Raw genomic sequence first — 20,758 nt, 5'->3', positions numbered from 1 at the left:
ACAAAGTTCTAAAAATCACGGCAGGAGATTATATTGCATTCGGATGATTGGATCTGAAATCAAAGGAATTTGTGGTTAAAATTTACAAATGTCTATATACCAATTTCTCTCCTCAAAATGCCACCACTACAGCAAAAGCAGAGGAATATATCACAATATGTACCATAAAATTGATTATGATCTCTACAATTCGATTTCTTGACAGTTGTATGAATTAGTAAATGAACTTGAATCCAATGTCTTCGCCTACCTCTTTCACTGGAGCTCAAATGTAGAATAGGGGAAAAAAAAAAATGCTTCATTACAGAAGCTTTCGCGGTTGAACAGCAGTTAGGCACAAGTCTCTTCTCCTTTCTAGTTTACATCCCTCATGGTGCAACACAAGAAAGAATGTGGGGCTGGACTCTGGAGAAAACACAAGGACAAAATTGAACTGGGCTCGGTTATCAGTCACCTATTTGAAATTCTCCTAGAATTGTTGAGCTTCGAAGGCATGCAATTTCTTCTACCGTCTTTTCACCACCTCATTTTCCATAGATCAGCAATGTATGATGCCTACACTCCATCTACTTGGACGTTGATATTGGAAAGGGGCAGAAGATCACAATTTGTGCCAGTTTTGGCGGAGTTGCTTTCCCCATCGCTTCAATAGATGCATGCAACCAGCTGCAGAGAATAGACCAAGGGCAGCAAATACCATGATTGTTGAATTCCCGATGTTGAAATAGTAGCCTCTCTGTGACATTATCAAGGTAGGAATAAATCCCAATATGCGTTAAGAACTAGCAAAAGAAGCTAAAAATAACTACTGCCAGGTTGGAATGAACACCAATGGAAAATGGCCATCAAAGCCAAATCCGCTGAGATATAAAAAAGGTTGCAAACTTGAGTCACTATATGGAAGGATGACATTCTTTATAAAGGATAAGTCATAAGTATTAGAATAAATTTACATATTTCAATGTGAAATATAAATGAATCAATAGAAGTAAAGCGAAAAAGAATATATCAGGGTAATCTAAATTTCATATGGTATACATTTTATATTTGTTGAATATAACGTTGGTAGTATTATGTTATGGAAAGAGTACTGGAAAAGGCAAGAATTGGGTTCAAATATTGACCCAGCAGGACTCCGTGGGAACGCCTTCAACAGATGCACCTATCGGCCATACATATTCCATCTATTAAAAGGTTAGAAACCTTCATATATTTTATATTTTTACTATTTGTTTTTCCTCTTTTTTAATTGGGTTGGCCAGTCCATCCCCTTCCATGTGGCCACCAGAGGGGGAAGCTGGAAGAATCAGGGCTAGCCGGAGAGAAGTGTCCTCCCTTAAAAGTTCTCCTGGAATATCATAACAATCTAAGGATCAAATGCTATACATTTTTCTGGGTTGTTGTTAACTTTTTTGCAACAGTCATTCAAAAAAGATTCCATCTCACCAACCCCTTTTAGTCGAAACCATATTCTTCCAAAAACGGAGTTCTTAATGCATAATACAGTGTTAGTTAATTAATAAGCCCCCAAGCAGATGAAATCGTTGGCCAAGGACCAAGCATGCAAAGTGGGCCTACTAGGTTTTATCTCCCCCCCCCCCCCCCCCCCGTGAGGCCAGCTGCCAGCCTCACAGGTTCTTCCTGTATTAAAATGGGTGCGTGGCTTTGGGGCCTACCACATGTCGAGAATGGACTAGTTCAACCACATGGATGGGGATACCCCTCTAATTAACAAAAACAAAAAGTTAATTAATACTTCTAATTAACCAAAATTCCATAAGAAAACCCTCCCACCACAGAAGAAGGATCAAGAAAGGTCTCAGTGATCTCAAGTGTAACCACCAGTAAAATCGAAATTTTAATTATGCTGGAACACATCATCTTGTGTACAGCAGCATGTTTTGGAAGAAAGAACTTTTTATTTCTATACACCCATCCTTCAAGTGTAATAAGTTAAAGACACATACTTGCATTAGGAAAAACAGAATTGCTGCATTTGCAGGGGCTAGAGAAAGGCTTATCATTCCTCCACGCAACTCATTTGGCACGTACCTGTTCATAAGGAACAGGAGATGCATGAAAAGTTCCTCCAAAAAGAAACAAATAAATGAAACAAAGAAACAAACAAAATCAGAAACAGAGAAACGCGAGACCCAAAAAAACAGAGGAAGAAAAATAGATAGGAAGACAAATCGAACTAACATGGTCCTCAATCTGGCAAGTGAAGGTAACATTATGCCAATGCAAGCATGAAATAAGCAGAATAGCATCACAAGAACTCCAATTTCCTGTACATAATTACCAACTGTAAAGTTGAATACTAAGCTTCGGAATCTGAATGGAAAAATATTAATAAGAATAATACTTCTCTTAATGAACAATGAGTCGAGATATCCATACCTGATAATCATAAGCTACGATGGACAAAACAAACCCCGTTATGACAAACAAATATTCTAGGCAATCTTCAGTCCGAATCGATAATGGCCCACTAAAAAACCATGGAAACACTGTGCTTCCTAGCATTCTAGCACCCAGAAAACAAGGATATATCAGCCCCAGATGCACTTCTCGCCCATCAGCCTAGAACCACAACAACATAGGTCAGATGTCACAGTAATTTACCCTTGATATTAATACAGCTATACAATTTTACTACAAGAAGTTAAAACCATATCTTTTGTTCTTGAAGTTAATTTCATTCATATACCACATAATAATTCACTTGGAACAGAAAATAGAACAGTTCCTTTTTTTTTCTTTCCCCAAACCACCCACCCACCCCCCGCGGCGGGCAATAAGTGCCATCCGGATGCTCTTTAATGCAATGCTAGGATGAGTTTTGACACTTAGTCTAGCAGAAGACGAGCTCCCTAATTAAATAAGTTGGCAGTACTTAAGTTTTTGACTATGACTGCATCTTCATTGTGCAAATTATTATATACCTATCACAAGACCTTTGGATTGGAACACGCATCCTTGGACTTCACCACTGCCACTATTCTCTCTCTCCAAAATGCCACGCCATCACCTCATTACACATGTATCACCTCATTCGCTCAGAGGAGCTTGCACTTTGGTCGAAATGGATCCCCTCCCTCCCTCCCTCAATTTAAAGTTTAAAGCTTTACTGGAAATTTGTTGGGGCCCTCGAGAATTTCAGAAGTCTATTTAGGTGTTTTTTTTTTTCTTTTGCATCTAGAAAATTTATTCGCTCTGAAAGTTAAGGAGCAGATTTGTGACCCATATATGTCTTAGTTGCTACCATTTGTAGATTTTGTGCAATTAGAGGTTTAATATGCATCAACTTGGAAATTATATCCAAAAAAATCATTGAAGTTTACAGTATTGCCTAAAGTTATCCTACATAATCACTTTTTCATCAAATTATCAATATCAACATATGTTACAATTTCTATTTAAAAATCTCAGGGTTTTAAAAACATTGATATAATACACTACAGGAAAGCAGCCAAAATGCCTACATTCAGATCCCAAATCATAAGGAAGAAAATGATCCATCAAAAACCAAAAGATGGGTCCTACCACTATAGTCGGAGCCCATAACATCCAGAAAACTGAAATGGAGAATTGGACGCAAGTTTGTGCCCATGCCAACAGCCATATCCGTTTATCTACCAAAAAAAAAAAAAAAAAACAATTAATCATTAACAAACAATTTCTCATAAAGTTTTTTTTTAAATAAATAAATTATAATTCCTAAATTTCACTTCCGCATTTTCCTTTTAATCTTTCCTGTATGTGCCTCGAAAAGTTGCTACATGATGTAATTTTTACATCCTTATTGGACAAAACACTTTTATTTGATGCTACTTTGAATAAAAAGGAACTGCATACAGATTTGTCCATCAGTAAATCATAAACGTTTATGTCAACTAAGAGTTGCATAAAGATATAACTTTTTTATTAAAGTTAGAAAGGAATATGTTGTTGTTTTTATAGGAATATGTATAGGGATAGAAGGACTACAGTTTGCACTATACGTGGAGAAGTTAATGACTTTCCTATAAAGTAGGTCTATATCAAGGAAACATTGCTAAGTATGCATTTATACTTTACAAGATTTCAGAAATTAATGCTTAAACTCACACATACTAATTCGCACTGCAATTGAGAAAGTAAAAATGTGAGTTAGCAACCTAATTATCAAATTTAAAATAGCATTTTGATATTCATAACAGGATTGAACTTTCAGTCAACTTCACTGATTCCACTTGCACTATATTTACTCCTTTGAACTGGAAAAATTATATTCATGTCAGCATAGTCAACATACAATACAACAGTTTCAAGCAACTATAAAAATGCCATTTAAGTATTCATCTACACTCATTGGAGACTTGGAGCACCAGTTATACCGGTACTTCTTTCATCTAATAAAAATGAGTATGGAAAAGAATAAGAGCAGTCATGAAACAGGGAAAACTAACATTCTTATAATAATGGCAGGGCAGAGAGAGAGAGAGAGAGAGAGAGAAAGTTTCAAAAAGGAAAATGCATTTCGTAGTACCAAAGATATATTCATAGAAGGATATTCTGTAATTCTGAAATGATGCTGTTTGTGGAACTTCTTTACATCCTCGAGTGACAAAAATTATAGTGACAGTAGCCAGCAGAAGAGCTGCATTGGCAGGAGCATTTATATGTTTCACCACATTATGACCAACCAGCAAATTTGCGAGAACTTGGCTAATGATGGAAGATGCAGACTCAGAGAAAGTCATTAACCAAAACATGTCATTCAATATGTCTTGCCTGTGTCCAAGCTGCAAAAGAATAAGGATCATGTCATTGTTAAGCTATCCGCAGCAATTTCAACATATGTTTATGATACTGATCGAGAACCATGTCGATCTAAATGCTAGAGAACAAAAGAGGACAGATATCGACCTTATAATCAGTCATTTTCATGGAAAAGAGTCGAAAGGTCCTACACCCGACACTCTATATGTGTAATGCAAAAGTTAAAAATTGTTCTCTTTAACACAAACCTTGTTATGTTCTGCTACCATCCATGTCTCGAAACTGAATGAAAATATAGAACTGGCAAGAGAGAGACAACTACTAGCTATCCAAACTGTCGGATGTGCAAAAATCCTCTTCCACGTGGCAACAAAAAGGTGCAGGAAGCAAAATATCAGACAAGCTTTCTTGTGACCTCTGCAATAAGACATCAAATTTCAATGCTCATTCTTGTTTATGCAAGAACAGGAGTCACAGTGCCAAAGAACATTCTTATGTAGTACACCTACCATTTCTACCTAAAAGTGTTACACATTATGTGTAAAAGCTAAAGACAGATGTGCTGGTGCGAAGGCTTTGATTTTAAACTATCATCCCAAAAGAACCCGTGCAAAATTAGAAACTGACGACACAGTTTCAGAAAGAAAACAATTTGCTTTGAGCAAAGTATCATGCATTTTAAGATAATTGTGAAGCAATTACATATTGTTGTCAAATTCATGACACATCCAACTTATTCTTGAGTGCACAAGAACCTGACAAATATGACCCATATGATTTGATAGTTCCCAGTTTATTCAAAACCCCAAAGATGTTAAAATTTAGATCGAATGCTGACATGTTCTTTCCTCAATTAACATGTTGCATCCCCACCTCCAAAATCAGCCCTAAATATCCTCCAAGACATTTCTTTCATTATCACTGACTTCATTTATTGCTACCAAGTTATTTGGATGTTTTGATCTTTGCAATTATGCTTGATATAAGTGCTAAATTCTATATCTAATAAACTTTCATTCCATTTATACATCAATATTTGCAATATGAAACACAGAAGCACCATCACAGAACATGCCTACATATACAAAAATGAAAGCAAGCATATAAGTGCACTTACATTAAATCAGAAAGCAAGCCCAAGGAACTACCAAGGATGAGAGCAGTAGCATATCCAACGCAGAGATACCACACCATTTGCTCCTTACTAACGCCGTAATATGCCAATTCATACTCTCCAGACACTGACCATAAACCTTCCATAACTGAGAGAAAGTAAAGAACACATTAAATTAACATTTTAGTCAAAAATTGGCCTCTGTTTGGCTGATCAAAATTTTGAACCTACATTGTTTGACATCTATGAACCAACAAAACAAATAATTATGTTAAACTACTTAGTTTAGACGCAAAAACAACAGGGAATAATAACACACTCCCTATCATGTTTTCTTTTTTCCTTATCGTTCATTTTCAGTAACCAAACAAAGATTTAAGAACATTTTATATAAAAATGCAGGCAGAGAAGGCTGACCTGAAGAGAGACAGTAGATGAGAAGAAAAATTCTCCGAAATCGGGGAGATGAAAGAGAGTGATCGAAGAGAGTGGGAGTTTTGTTGGAGCTCATCGAAAAGTGAGGTAGACAAGTGATTGAGAGGAAACATGATACGAATATGAAAATATACAGCGCCTGGTTCGGCTCCCATACTTCGCTCTCGATGACCACTCCCATTGTTTGGGAGCAAAGAAATGCGAGAAAATTCGTCAGATCTCAAAACCCTAGATCGGGAGTCACGAAGTGTAGTGCAACAGAAAGAGGGAGAGATCGCAGAGAGACACGCAGGGTTTACGATATCATAGCTAAATCGATCTGTAACACGGTGTACGCATTCGAACTTTAATGACGCCTAGCTCACTACAAGACCTTTGCCGTATAAACTGTTTCCTATTTCAAATTCTCTCAGCTCCAAATCAAAATGGAGTAAGGGTATTTTTATATGTTAAACCCTAAACCTCACCCCATTTAATTTATTCAAGTTATACCTCACTTCTAATATTTGAAAACGAATAAGAAGTTTAGGTGAATAACATAATTATTGGATTACATGGATATATAAGTAAATATATTTGTGTGTGAGGTGTGCTATACCAATGGAGTTAGTCTACAAGATTTTGGTGAGACTTTAATGTCCCATTTGAAAAAGTGAAGGACAAGGAAACACAACTCATGCAATGATTTTGATAACAAAAGTTTAAGGCCCTCTCTGGTCACTGAATTTTAGTTTTCGGTTGTTATTTGTAACTAAGTTTTATTTTTAACATCTTACAAAAAAAACAAAAATAAAAATTCAGAAGTCGCAAGTCTTCACAAGTGCACAGAAGTGGCAAGTCTATAATCACCTCTCCACAAGTGCACTTTAGGGTTTTACATAGATTACTTATTCTTGTTTGGGATAACTAGTTGCGTTATAGGATTTTACATTTCTTGATAATGAAATCGATGGAGTTTAGTTGATGGTTGGCTTGTTTCTTCTATGTTGCCCCTCTCTATCTGCGTGAGATGTTTTCCTCTATAATTTAAGGTGTACCAATTTAAAAAAAGAAAACCAATTTTTTAAAAATAATAATAATACCCCACACAATTTTTGTTAAAGCAAATTGAATTTTTGTGGGATTTTTATATTCACACATGTTCTTTTAACTATTTTTGAGAAGTGGAGGGGTGGATTTATTCTTTTCAATTTCATTAGAAATGGCATAGCATGAGAAGCATAAAACTAACAGCCAAAGAGAAAAATAGGCAGTCTTGCAATTGGCATCCCTGAATCAGATAGGAAGTCACTCTCACCATTATTGTGAAGATTTTAATGGACATAAACTCGAGACATCAATTGCAACCAAATTCTTAAACCAAATTTTTTAATTACCAAATTTTTTAATTACCATTCATCATCCATTCATTGTTGTATGGTCATCAAAATAAATTGGCCTAAGGAAAGTTTTCCAGTCACACACACATATATATATATAGATCACCAAAAAAATTTCGCTTTTATACTTTCAAAAATTCAACAACATACTTTTTTTTTTGGGAAGGTAATTCAACATACATTACTAAACGTGACAGTACAACAATTTTCAAAATGATAGCTCATCAAAAAAATCACTATGTTATAAACAGGCCGTAAGGATATAGAAGCATCATGTTTTGAAAACTTAAAAGCCGTGAATTTTCGTTCGGTTTACGGTTCGAGACGAGAACTGGTCCGAAAAACCGCAAAACACTGATAACTCGTATTTATTCCAACTCTCCCTCCCTCCTCCTGCTCTCACACCCTCAGCCGACCACAAGCCTCTATCATCCATCTTTCCGGGTCATCGATTTTCTCCGTCACTGAAGACTACTTACTGCGAACTCCACTCACAACGTCCACTATATTTGTTCTCCTCTATCACCCATCTTTCCGGCCAGAGAGATGTCCAAGTCTGTTCCTCGTCACTGATGACCACCTAGAACAGAATTTGTAGCAATGCAAGCGATCAACTCCATACAAACAGAACCTGCACTCTTTCAGATGTGCCATCTGCTCACCCCAACATTGTTCAAACAACTGAAGAATGTAGCATCGTCAATCTCAAGGCATCATTGGAGAAACTAGGGTTTTTCGAGGGCTAGAAGTTGCATTCAAGTCATTACGACTCAAAAGATCCTCTTTCTGATTGTGTTTCATACTTGGTAGTTGTTGCCTTGAGATCTGGAACTTCGTCAAACACAGTGATAGGAGGATTTTGAATGCTATAGAACTTATCAGCAACATATACAAGAATGGAAGGTGGCGTAATAACATAGCTAGAGAACTAAGAGAGACATTTTAACAGCAAGGAAAGAAACACCAACCAATGGTTATATCTACACATAAAGGGGGCAAAGAGAAATAAAGTGATCATGATGAGAACAACAAAATACATAACTTGATGTAATAATTAATGACAAAATGTCGACATCTAGAATTATCTCAAACAGATAGAAGATGAGCATAATACAATAAAATGAGGGTGCAACCTTAAATCTCCACAACTGAGGGAGAAGGTCGTATAGCTATAAACATACTACATTCCCATATGATATCGGTTCTGTTTTATGTACGTTTTACAAATTAAATGATGCTACTGTGTCCTCATCCTGCTACTCTCTGCAGCCCTCACTTGAAAGAAATATGGATGGGCCTGCGATAATACACAAGAATGTAACAAACTAATGGCCACAATAATAATGCCTTACCTTCCGGAAAATAATAATTATAATAATGTGTTTTGCTCTTCTTGCAATACAAAGCAGAATAAAGACTACACATTATGTAACAAAAGGTTGAAGAACAAGCCAAACAAACAAGTAATAAAGATGTGAATTCTTTTCAGGGGGCATAACCCCATTTTGACTATTACATCCACAAGATGGCAAAAAACTTTCCAATACCATCATAACATGTGAAATACTGAAGTACAATGACCCTCGTTTCCTTAAAGATAATACTAATTGCTAAAAACTTGATGCAATTTCCACATGTTTTTCTCTATTCTTTGTTCCACTCAACTCTATTAATTGAACAAGACAATTTTGATTACTTTGCTTAGTTTATTTCCTTCTTATTAATTAGAGATCACGCTCTCCACAAAAATTATCAAGGATCCTGGGCAGCGAGCCACTTATTACTTTTCTATATTGTTTTAACAAGTCCAAGACATGCTTCCACACACACACACACACACAGCTATCAGGCCAAATGAGTGCGTGACAAAAGCCATTTTGCAACACAGAACAGTCGAAATTCTATAGTTATTTCAATATCTTCTAACAACTTAATTGATTTGAAAAAGGATGCAAGTTGAAACACTTTTCAATTTCTTATTGCATTTCATATGTGATGCATTTAATCTATATTCATAATATACAAAATTTAGTTGATTTTTTTTATAATTATAACTATAATTTGATACACAGTTTAATGTTAATAGCTAGGGAAAATTTGATGGCTTATATTAATACAATGTTAGTATTTTACTTGTATTTTTTGCTTTAAAATTTGTGAGCCTTGTATAAATAGAGAGAGAGATTTTTAGTAGCATAGATAATAAGGTTATCATGCAAGCTTTCTAAATATGAGAACCCATCGAGGACAATTGTAATTATGTTCAATGAAAATATTATCGATAGATATTTAAGTACCTATATTTGTCATGTTAGTAACAAAGAAAATTTTCCTTTTATCTAGTTCAATGTGCCCCCTGAAATAAATTTGAGACTTCTTTGTTGAGGAATGGTCATGAGAGGCAAGCAACTGACAGTTTGACGTAGGCAAATCAGATAAAGAACATTTTGACATAGGGAAGCTCCATAAAATAAATGGAAAATTGTACGGACTGTAATAGAAAACAAAAGAGCAGAAGAAATTGAGAAGAATGAAAAGGCCAGTAACAAGGAAACTTATAAATGAAGGAAAAAGTAGGAGTTAATTCAGCCCAAATAGGATTACCATTGCTTCTTTTGCTGTAAGCCTGTCCTGATGATCGTAACGAAGAAGCTTATCAAGGAAATCAATGGCCTGCATGTCAGATGCATAGAAAGAATCAGAACCAGTAACAGGACTGCAGGTCCATTTTGGAATAAACCAAATATCAATCTTGCACGGGCTACTAACGGACATACACACAGACAAAACAAAACGAGAGAAAGAGAGAGTAACCTCTGGAGATACTAGATGTTGATTATCAGCATTAATAAATTTGGACCAGGGCTTCCTGCTGTGCCTGCATATGAATAAACCAATAAAGCAACATAGTTTAAGCAATAGATTTTATTTTATTTTTTTATTTATTTTTATTTATTAATATACCTAGCTAGCAAAACCACTTGGACAGATGGAAACGGTCGCTCCACAAGATACTCCAACATTAAGTAATAATTTTATGTAACCACATTGCGACGTAAAGATATTTACTTTCAAACGTACCTCCCAACAAGAGAATCAAGTTGAGGATCAAGCTCTAAATGATATTTACTCAAATATGCAGTCAACTCATCTGTCCCAAGTACCTGGAATTAGATTTGATGTAAGCTGTGGTGTGAACTTATTTAAAATTTCATTTAAAAAAAAAAAAACTAAATATTATTAAATAACACAAATGTATTAGCAAACTTCATATGCCTGAGTGTCGATCAACCAGACCATTCTTGTGTAGCAGGAAAGAAACCTATTGTTCTATTCTCTTCTTTGCTTTCTTTTTTTTTTCCTCCTTTTTTTTTCCTTTCCTTTTTTCCCCCCTCCCAAAGCCACAGTACTCCTGCATTCAAGAACGTTGGAATGGTGGATATCACACGCACACTCAACAACTCAGCACGCTGCAGGTTCTCCAGCAGTCACTATGCAAGTAACAAGGAGCATGATTTGGTAGTACTTATCACACCAGCACAATAAGAGACTGATACACGAACAATTCATGTACTATTGCCACGTGATTTTGTCAATACACAAGAAACAACTCTTGTATAATACCTATCACTGAATTAGTGAATTCCAATAATATCTAGAAGAATATAAGGTCTAAATTTCAAATTTGTACAAATAAAAGTGGCTTGGGCCCTCAAACTGCAAAACACAATAAAGAAGTCTGCAACAAAGAAATTGCAAGACAATGGGTACTCTAGCCGACAAACATATCAACCTTGTCAGTTCCAGCAGATATGTGTGGAGCATAATAAGAAATTACAGCAGGGCTGGTGAACCATAGAAATTGGGCTTTAGAGAAGGAATATTTAGAGATCTGACACGAAGCATTTGCTACTTTCAGAAGGTAGTCATTTTTTCTTTTTTCTTTTTTTGGTTAGGTAAGTGCTCGCACACATTTCATAAATTGCCCACTACGGGGCTCAAACCCCTCACCTCCCCTTTGAGGGAGGAGAGGTTATACCATTGGACTAATGGCCCATTGCTTTTCAGGAGGTAGTCATTTTAAGAGCATATATCTTTAAAACAATCAAACCATAAATGAAATTGTGCAATTCCTCATTTTCTTAATTATTTATGTTTCTCTTCTATGTATTTATGTTGGGACTCTACAATGCAATAAGGAGCCCATCTGAACTCCCATTACAGGTTGATGAATGACCAGATTCAAATTATAAACAAAATAAATAAATAAATAAATAAAGAAGTAAAAATTGTCCAGATTCAAAAACTCTGTTACCAGGGGCAAATTTGACCAAAGTGCATTATACTACTGGTGAGGAGTTACTAAGAGTAAACTGCATTTAAGGAGTCTTATTTTATATTCATGGTTTTCCAATAATCAATTTCTGTCTTGAGAAATTGAACTAAGATGAACATAGAAGAAGTTCTTCACCAACGAGGCAGTGGCCTAGCGGTACCAGTCCCCTACTTCTCAAAGGGAGGTCAGGGGTTCGAGCCTCCATGGAGGCATGAGTGTGTGAGTTTACCAACTAAGAAGAAGTCATCTTTGTTATGTAATTCATAACTACAGTGATGCAAAACATATAATCTACTAGCATTCAAAAATCTAGCCTATTTGTTGGAAAAACGCATCACAAAGAATTTCATTTATATGAAAAAGAATGCGTTGCACATCGAATGACCCTAGATGGAGAAAAAAATATAGTATTATAAACATCATTTACAAAAATAGCAAGGAATCGCAAAGAATACAGAGTTCTTGCAGCTGATTCTTTAGATACGTTCCGTTTCGGCACAGTGACAGATATTAATGTGATATAACACCAATAATACTACAAAATAAAGATCATTTCAACAGATTTCAAACCACATTACCTTCGCAATTTTAACAAGCTGATCATGGTTGTCATGCCCATAAAAGAAAGGTTCCTTGCGAAATATCTACATTAAATAACACTAAGCATAATGAGTAATGCGAAACCTAGGTTTAAGATATACATGACCCTTAATAGATTTTTCACCCAAGTAGAAAACAAAATTGGTTGTGATTCTCACCATTCCTGCAAACATGCAACCAAGGCTCCACATATCCAAAGAATAGTCATAATCTTGCAAGTCAACAAGAAGTTCAGGCCCCTTGAAGTATCTGAGTAAACAACAAGAGCAACTTTCAAATTTCTGAACGCTGAAATTAAAATTTGAATCATGGGAGTAAATAAGAAGGCACATTCACAAAGCCAAAATATTCCAGAGAAATCCTAAATTCGCCCCGTTAAATACATGGTTACCAAAGGGGAGGTCGGGTTCGAGCCTCAGTGGAGGCATGAGTGTGTGAATTTGTTTAACCTTCCAAAAAAAAAATTCCCAAAATCCTTGAATAGTTGCTGTCCAGAAAATTCCAAGCACATTTCTCTAGAATTCCATAAGTCAATTTTGAACCTTAAACCTATAAGTAATTCATGACCTTAGCTCACCAAATAATAAAATCATAGCTGGAACTATGCCAACTTCGCCTAGGACTGTCTCCAATTTTGAATCTTAAACCTACAAGTAATTCATTACCTTAACTCACCAAATAATAAAATAATAGCTGGAACTATGCTAACTTCTTAGTATTATCCTACCATTAGTTTGATAACAGAGATATTAGATGAATGTTATTTTGCACTAAGTTAACCAAAAAAGAAACAAACAAGAAAGAAAGAAAGATAAAGAAAAAGGTGAGTTTTAATTTGCCCTTGTCCTACATCATAAAATCTACATGAGATACTGCATTGACACAGCTCCTCTATGTCTTCTTCACTTGACATACAAAATTTTGGAGTACTAGTACCTCAACACATTGTTAAAATCTCCACTATATCATGATGGCACAATTTTACTCTCTCGAACCTGACAGATTCACAACTCATTCTTGCATAAAGTAAAAAGAAAAGGAACAATTCTCAAAAAGAGAACTGTAAAAAGAGAATATAAAAAGATTAGCAAAACAATTCATTTGATTCAATTTAGGGAAAAAAATTCATTTGATTCATAGGACATGGATTCGTACCTTGAAGCAACACGAACATTATATTCCTTGCCAGGATGGTAGAATTCAGCGAGACCCCAATCTATCAAGCGAAGTTTTCGCAACTCATGGTCTATCATAACATTGTGAGGCTTGACATCTCTATGCATTATACCTTGTGAGTGACAATAATCTAATGCCTGCAAATGCAAAATCAGCTGAACCAGTTGAGCATTTAAATTACCATTAAAGCAACCTTGAGGTGTTATTCTCTGAAATTCAGAACTATAGCTTGTGAGTGACATTAAATTAATATTATTTCCAACCGCAAGCAGTAGGTGGTGCCACAACATATCTGACCCAAGTCACCCAACTGAAGTCAACAAATCCTTTTTCAATAGTCAACTCTATCTAGGGTGTTTTGTTAGCTCATAGAGTGACATTTTTTCCACCACCTTGACTCACAAATTCAGCCCTTTTGTCCTTGCAACACCTTCGACTTGAATAAAATCACTTGTTATTGGTGCATTTTGACCTTTATTGCATATTGACAAAATCTGCACCCCCAGCACCACCACATTTCATTCTCAAAATTTGTCACCCTAAACCCTCACAAATGCATTTGTTTCTGTCTGTATCTTTTCCTTGTACGGTAAGCTCATTATTTGTCAAAGTTTCTTTTTCTTGGCAGCTTTCTTTTTCTTGGTAGCCAAACATTTTGTACCATAAAGTGTGTAAGCTCACAGCCATCTTATATAAATTTCCAATATAATTGATTGCTATTCTACAAAATCACACACCGTGTTTAAGGTACTTATCCACCTAACCCATCCATTATTTATCGATATTTGAATAAGGACATTTAATTTTAGTTGACAAAATGTATTAATCCTATCAGATTTCATCAGCATGAACTCAAATAATTTTTATTGAAATATAATCAATAGAAATGGCTCATTTGGCAAGAATAAATGTTTTAGATGTGAGTTCACTAAACATTTCTCTATGCATCTGCTGAATAAGGACGTTTAATCAGCTATTTATTTATCAAGAGTCCAATCCAACAACACTTTTGTTTATTTGTTTTCTAGTCTCACCCCATCTTGCACTTAATATCCTTCTATTGTGACTCAAATGTTATCAAATACAACTCTCGCACCTTATCTGCTGAATAAGGACATTTAATCAGCTAACTATTTATCAAGGGTCCAATCCAACAACACTTCTGTTTCTTTGTTTTCTAGGATCACCCCATCTTGCACTTAATATCCTTCTATTGTAACTTAAATGTTATCATATACAACTCTCGCACCTTTACTAAAGAAATATACAGCAAAATTTCATGATTAAGCATGGTTTTTAAAATTGAGTGAGGGGAAAAAAGAACGGGTGAAGGTGAGGATGGAGAAATATGTACTCTAACAAATCAGATGCATCATTTACCTTGAGAAGCTCATATATGTAGTAACGTATGTCATAGTCTGTCAATGTGGGATACAGAATTTTGAAATCTGTACTGTTTACATACTCAAATATCAAGCTAGGAGTTTTTGAGTGCTGATCTCTGACAATGTCAAGAAGTTTGACAATATTTGGGCCCCCACAGAGGTTCTGAAGTATCTTTATCTCTCTCTTTATCTGCACGAAAACCATGAAAAATATTTTAATATCATACCCAGTAAGTTAAGTTGATCATATCCACACGAATGACTAAAAATAAAACTAATACACAAACATTGAAAGCAACCAAATGGTGAGTGAATGCAGTGCTTCTCATTGTACTTGAATTGGTGGCTCAGCTACTCTACATATAAACTATCTACTGCAACCCATGCATTGAAAAGAAAAAAGGCCCATTGGGCACAACGCCTCACCCTAGAAACATATAGGAAAGTGACAAACACCGACTGTGGTGAATTTAGAAAAAATAAAATAAAAATACGGAAAATTATGATTATCCTACACATTTTGAAAAAGAAAGAAAATCATATGCATGACCGATACAAATCATTCATCAATGGATAGCTTTGAAAATGAAAAAGAAAATATAGTTGTTATAAAATATGTATGGTACCAATCAACAAGATAACAATAATAAATATAACATCAACAACAATAAAAAAATAATAATGATAATATTTAATGGTAGTACATCATCCTTGCCTTATTCCCATACGAATGGAGTCGGCTGCATTAATTCTCTATCTCCATTCTTTTCAATTACCCGCTATATCACGCACTATGTTAAACTTTTAAAGTCATTTCTAATAACTTTATTCCACCTTATTTTGGTGGCCCTCTCCATCTCTTACCTTCCATGAAAATTGAACTTCCTCTTCTTACCGGCACATCTATAAGTCTTTGGTGTATTTGTCCAAACCGTCTAACTCTGCTATTTCTTAATTTCTTGTTGATGGGTGACGAGCCTAATTTTTTCTCCTACACTTTCATTAGTGATTCTATCATTTCTAGTCACTCCAATCATCCATCTTAACATTTTCATTTCTACTACATAAAGACGTTGTTCTTGTTTCTTTTTTAAAGTCCAATATCTGCTCCATAGAGCATAGTTGGCCAATAACGGTCCTATAGAATTTTCCTCTTAACCTATGTGCTATTTTCTTATTACATAAGATGTAGTTAGTCTCTATTTTGATCCAATTCTACTAGTTATATCACAACCCATAAGAGAAAGAATCGAGTGATTATTTTGAATAATCTTAAATAGCATAAGTGATTATTTTGAATAATCTTTCGGTTTTCAAGTGTTATCATTATATTAGAAAGAATCGAGTCTCTATTTAATTTACATTCAATATATTATATTTTAGTTCAACTAATTCTCAATCCTTTTGATTCCAAAGCATTTCTCCACATTTCTAATTTTATTGCTAAGTTTTAACCTCTGTGCTATTTTCTTATCACATAAGATGTAGTTAGTCCCTATTTTGATCCAATTCTACTAGTTATATCACAACCCATCTCTCCATCCTTTTGTATTATTGATCCTAAATATTATAAGTGATTATTTTGAATAATCTTTCGGTTTTCAAGTGTTATCATTATATTAGAAAGAATTAATTTACATTCAATATATTAGAGTTTAGTTCAACTAATTCTCAGTCCTTTTGATTCTAAAGCATTTCTCGACATTTCTAATTTTATAGCTAAGTTTTCTTTAGAAGTATCTAATAACACAATATCATTAGCAAACATCATGCAGCTTGTAATGTCTTCTTGGAAGTCTTTTATTATTTCATCTAAAATTATGGCATATAAGCGTGGGCTTAACATCGATCCTTGGTGCAATCCTATATTTATAGAGAACTCACTAGTTTCACCACACATAATACGAACTCTCGTTTTGTGTTCATATATATATCTTCAATACTCTTTATTATTTGCATGGGAGTTTGTTTTCTTTGTAGAGCCCACCAAATTATATCTCTTGCGCTTTTTTAGAATTTATAAAAATCATATGTAAATCTTTTTGCTTACTCCTACAATCTCAAACGAATTCTCTAAGTAAACATATAGCATTCATTGTTGATCTTCCCGGTATGAATGGTCATATGCATGACATAATTATGAATAATGCATTTATTGAGATTAGTCTTCCAAGTAATGCAATTATTAAAGTAACAAGTTATAAATTAATTAGAATTAAATATATGTTCTATGTACTATGAGCATATATATATATATATATATATATTTACAGTTGTGTACTTGTCGTGTCCAAAACCACCACCATAAAATTTGTTGTGTTGACATATTGCATTTGCCATGTAGTCCATGCTACATCGAGCACAAAATTTAATGCTTCGTTTATGAAACGATGCACAGGGCATAGAATTTAATCCTTCAATTATGTAACCACCAAAACAGAACAATTGAAATCCAAACATCATAAACAAGTAACTTCTCAAAAAGCAATGACCTTCGTTCATACACTACTAGCGCCAACAAGCAGAAACAATAAAAGATTACCTTTTTCTTCTTAACAGGTTTCAGGATTTTAATTATGCACCGCTCGTTGCTGTTGACATTTATACCTTCAAAAACTTCACTGTATTTTCCCCTTCCAACCTTTCGAACAACCTCATAATCATCTTGATCTCTGAAACGAAAATAGAAATTTAAGGAATGAACAGATAATAGTGAGAATCACTTGTGGAGGCTAGTTTGATTGTTTCCCTCAGCTTGAAAAGAACATCATCCACAAAGTTTGATTAGCACAATGTTGTCTACAATCACTTATTTTAAAGGATAAAGCTTCCTAGCCGTTTTGAAATGTGATTTTACATAGAGGGTGTTAGACAAGTTTGTGGATCAAAACTAGAGTCCATAACTTTGTTCTTGTTTTTAGTTTAGTTAGAATTTTGAAAGTTAGTTAATGTCCAGTTAGTCCCCTCTTGGTCACGGTCAGAGATGGAACTCAAGCTATAATTAAGGGCAAAAGGGCGATCTTCAACATCAAAGGTGTAAAGGTAAATTGACACTACTAGGCACTCACCAAGAATTAGGGTTCATGAATATATGCATTAGGGTTTTGAGAATTCATGACTTGTTTTCGAAAATCCCAAGTGATATGCAACAAAAGTGTTTTTGGACACTTCTTTACTTAAAATTAAGATTTCTAAGTCTAGGATTCTTGATAACTTCAACAAATCGACAGATCAATCAAATACTAACTAGTGATTTTCAGAATGGCTCGACCAATCGAGGAATAAATACTTTATCATAGTACAAAAAGAGATATAAAACATACATAGAGATAAATTACCACATCTTGAGAGCATTCATATATTTTCCTTTAAGCATTCATCAATTGTATTAGATTGGTGAGTGTTACATTAGTATGTTGACATCATAACTGCTATGGAGCTGATTTGTAGAGTTTAACACTGATAAATAATCGATTAAACCAAGATCACACTGTGATCATTTAAAATGATTTCCTATTTCAACACACAGCAATTTCTCACTTCGATCAAGCTAATTCAATATAAAAATCAGTAATGACCTCAATAACAACATATATTAGCAATTTCTTACCAGGATCAGGCCAATCAAACCATAAAAATCAGTAACAATCTTAATAATCTAATCGAGAATCGGAGAACAAGAACAGAAAATAAATATTAGGGCTTTTGATTACCCCCACTGAACGGTGAGCGACTCGTAATCCCAGTACTCTCTAGGGCGAAGGACATTGACGTCCGCGTAGACTCGAGCTTTGGACATGGTCCCGAGGCTCGAGCCGCCGATCTCTGAGAGATTGATGGTTTTATCACCGTTGTCGATTGCTGTTGTGGTGGCGATTGTGTCGTTGGAGGAGAAAGGAGGGCGCAGCTTAGGAGCCTCCGCAAACGGCGCACACGAGGCCAATAGGGCGTACACTACCGAGATGATGCGAAGAAGTAACAATACAGGATTGTGCGCATCTTTCATGTGCTGCCACCAACAAAGCACTAACCTTTATACAAATATATAATATACATATATGCAACGATGAAATAAAAGCTGTTTTGATCGTCTCTCTCTCAACACTGTGTTTTGAGTTTGTAGTGGATTAAGATCGAGGATGGGACGAATGTATATTTGGTTATTGGTCGTGAGGTATGGGAATGGGCCTGAATCGTCTGACTATGTGTATCTTAACAGGTGGGACACGGGTCGGTGGTGAGTGAGTGACTCGTGAAAATCGATTATTGGACAATTTGTTTCGATTTCATTGCCGTTCGAATATATATATATGGAGAGAGAGAGAGAGAGAGAGCGACGCGGAGTTTATATTTCCATTTTTATTTTTTTTTTCAGCATACCCTGATCCGCTTACTTTTTTAAAGAAAAAATAAACAATTATTCTTTCAAAATCTGTTCATACTATAATAATACAATTGCACTACACTTTAAAAGATAATTTTGCCATATTTATTATTTAAAAAAATCTACAAAAGTGATGGAATTTGATTTAGACATTACGGTAAGAATAAAATCTCGCCTGATCACCTAAACCTAGAGAGGAGTGAATAGCTCTTTTAAAATTTAAAAAAATTAGTAATACTTACGAAATGTATTGTTCACCAAATCAATCCTTTAACATCTATCATAATTGTGATTAATGTCTATATTTATATAAATGGAGTCCGCCACGGGTTTTTTATTTATATTTTGCTACTTTATGTAAAGCTTCGATCAACATCTTTGTAGCTTACTTTCTAAATAAACAACTCTTTCTTATTTAATAATTACATAATTATTGAATCTATTGAATATAATTATACCACCAAAAACTAAGGTGGACATTTATAAGTATGTGTGTATATTAATTTTAGTAAAAACTAGAAACCAAACCAAAAAACACAAAACAAAAATAAAATAAATATTCCAAAAGCCACCCATACAAGTGACTACAATATTGAGTGTTTTATACTTTTGATAAAAATAAAATAATAATAATGATAAATTAAAAGGCATACAACACATATTTTTTAGGTAAGTTAATTATAAATAAGTAGTACTCCCACACATATTTTTAATTTCATAGTTCATTATTGAGTGTTTTCAACCTCGGACTTCCCTTTGGAAGAAAAGAGGTGATACCATTAGAGTAAGAGTTCATTGATTAAATTTAAATGTTTCTTACATAATATCACGTACTAATTAAATACAAACACAATGATAAAACTCACTAAAATAAATGTATTTTTATTTAATAATTATATGTATATATTTAATACTTATGTGTACATATTTAATTAGTGTGTAAAACTATGCCATGACTACCTCCCAGGTTGTTGTAGACACTAAAATTTTATAGGCTTTTGTTTCGACAAATTGACCCATCAAATATGGGTTTCACGTTTAATTAAATTATTTAATTGACCCAAACTTGGTCAACTTAAATTATTTAGGGCTCCTTTGATATGTGCTTTGTTTTAGGCATTTTGTTTTTTGTTAAAACAAAAATAGTGTTTTCGCTGTAGTAGTGTTTTGGAAAAAAATCAGAAG

The 20,758-nt window shown here is 34.5% G+C and overlaps 2 protein-coding genes across 2 annotated transcripts; both read right to left on the bottom strand.

Annotated features, from left to right (window-relative positions):
• Positions 1–47: 47 nt before the first annotated feature.
• On the bottom strand, positions 48–6,825 carry LOC132284746 (uncharacterized). Its single transcript, XM_059786878.1, has 9 exons — positions 6,296–6,825; positions 5,882–6,026; positions 5,013–5,181; positions 4,532–4,787; positions 3,547–3,635; positions 2,401–2,583; positions 2,203–2,288; positions 1,968–2,052; positions 48–736 (listed from the first exon to the last, which is right to left on the bottom strand). Exons 1-9 carry the CDS (start codon positions 6,492–6,494, stop codon positions 602–604), a joined length of 1,347 nt encoding a protein of 448 aa, XP_059642861.1. The 5' UTR covers positions 6,495–6,825; the 3' UTR covers positions 48–601.
• A 1,884-nt stretch (positions 6,826–8,709) lies between these two features.
• On the bottom strand, positions 8,710–19,468 carry LOC132280828 (casein kinase II subunit alpha-2). Its single transcript, XM_059782583.1, has 10 exons — positions 18,903–19,468; positions 17,732–17,861; positions 15,185–15,379; positions 13,784–13,941; positions 12,787–12,877; positions 12,607–12,672; positions 10,774–10,856; positions 10,507–10,570; positions 10,297–10,365; positions 8,710–8,989 (listed from the first exon to the last, which is right to left on the bottom strand). Exons 1-10 carry the CDS (start codon positions 19,193–19,195, stop codon positions 8,930–8,932), a joined length of 1,209 nt encoding a protein of 402 aa, XP_059638566.1. The 5' UTR covers positions 19,196–19,468; the 3' UTR covers positions 8,710–8,929.
• Positions 19,469–20,758: the final 1,290 nt, after the last annotated feature.

This window comes from Cornus florida, unplaced genomic scaffold (assembly GCF_030987335.1).
Source record: "Cornus florida cultivar Cherokee Brave unplaced genomic scaffold, ASM3098733v1 CherokeeBrave_3.0.0_Hap2_Chr11, whole genome shotgun sequence".
NCBI classification, from domain to species: Eukaryota; Viridiplantae; Streptophyta; class Magnoliopsida; order Cornales; family Cornaceae; genus Cornus; species Cornus florida.
Note: the sequence above shows the minus strand (reverse complement) of the source record. Positions and strands in the feature narration are given on the sequence as shown.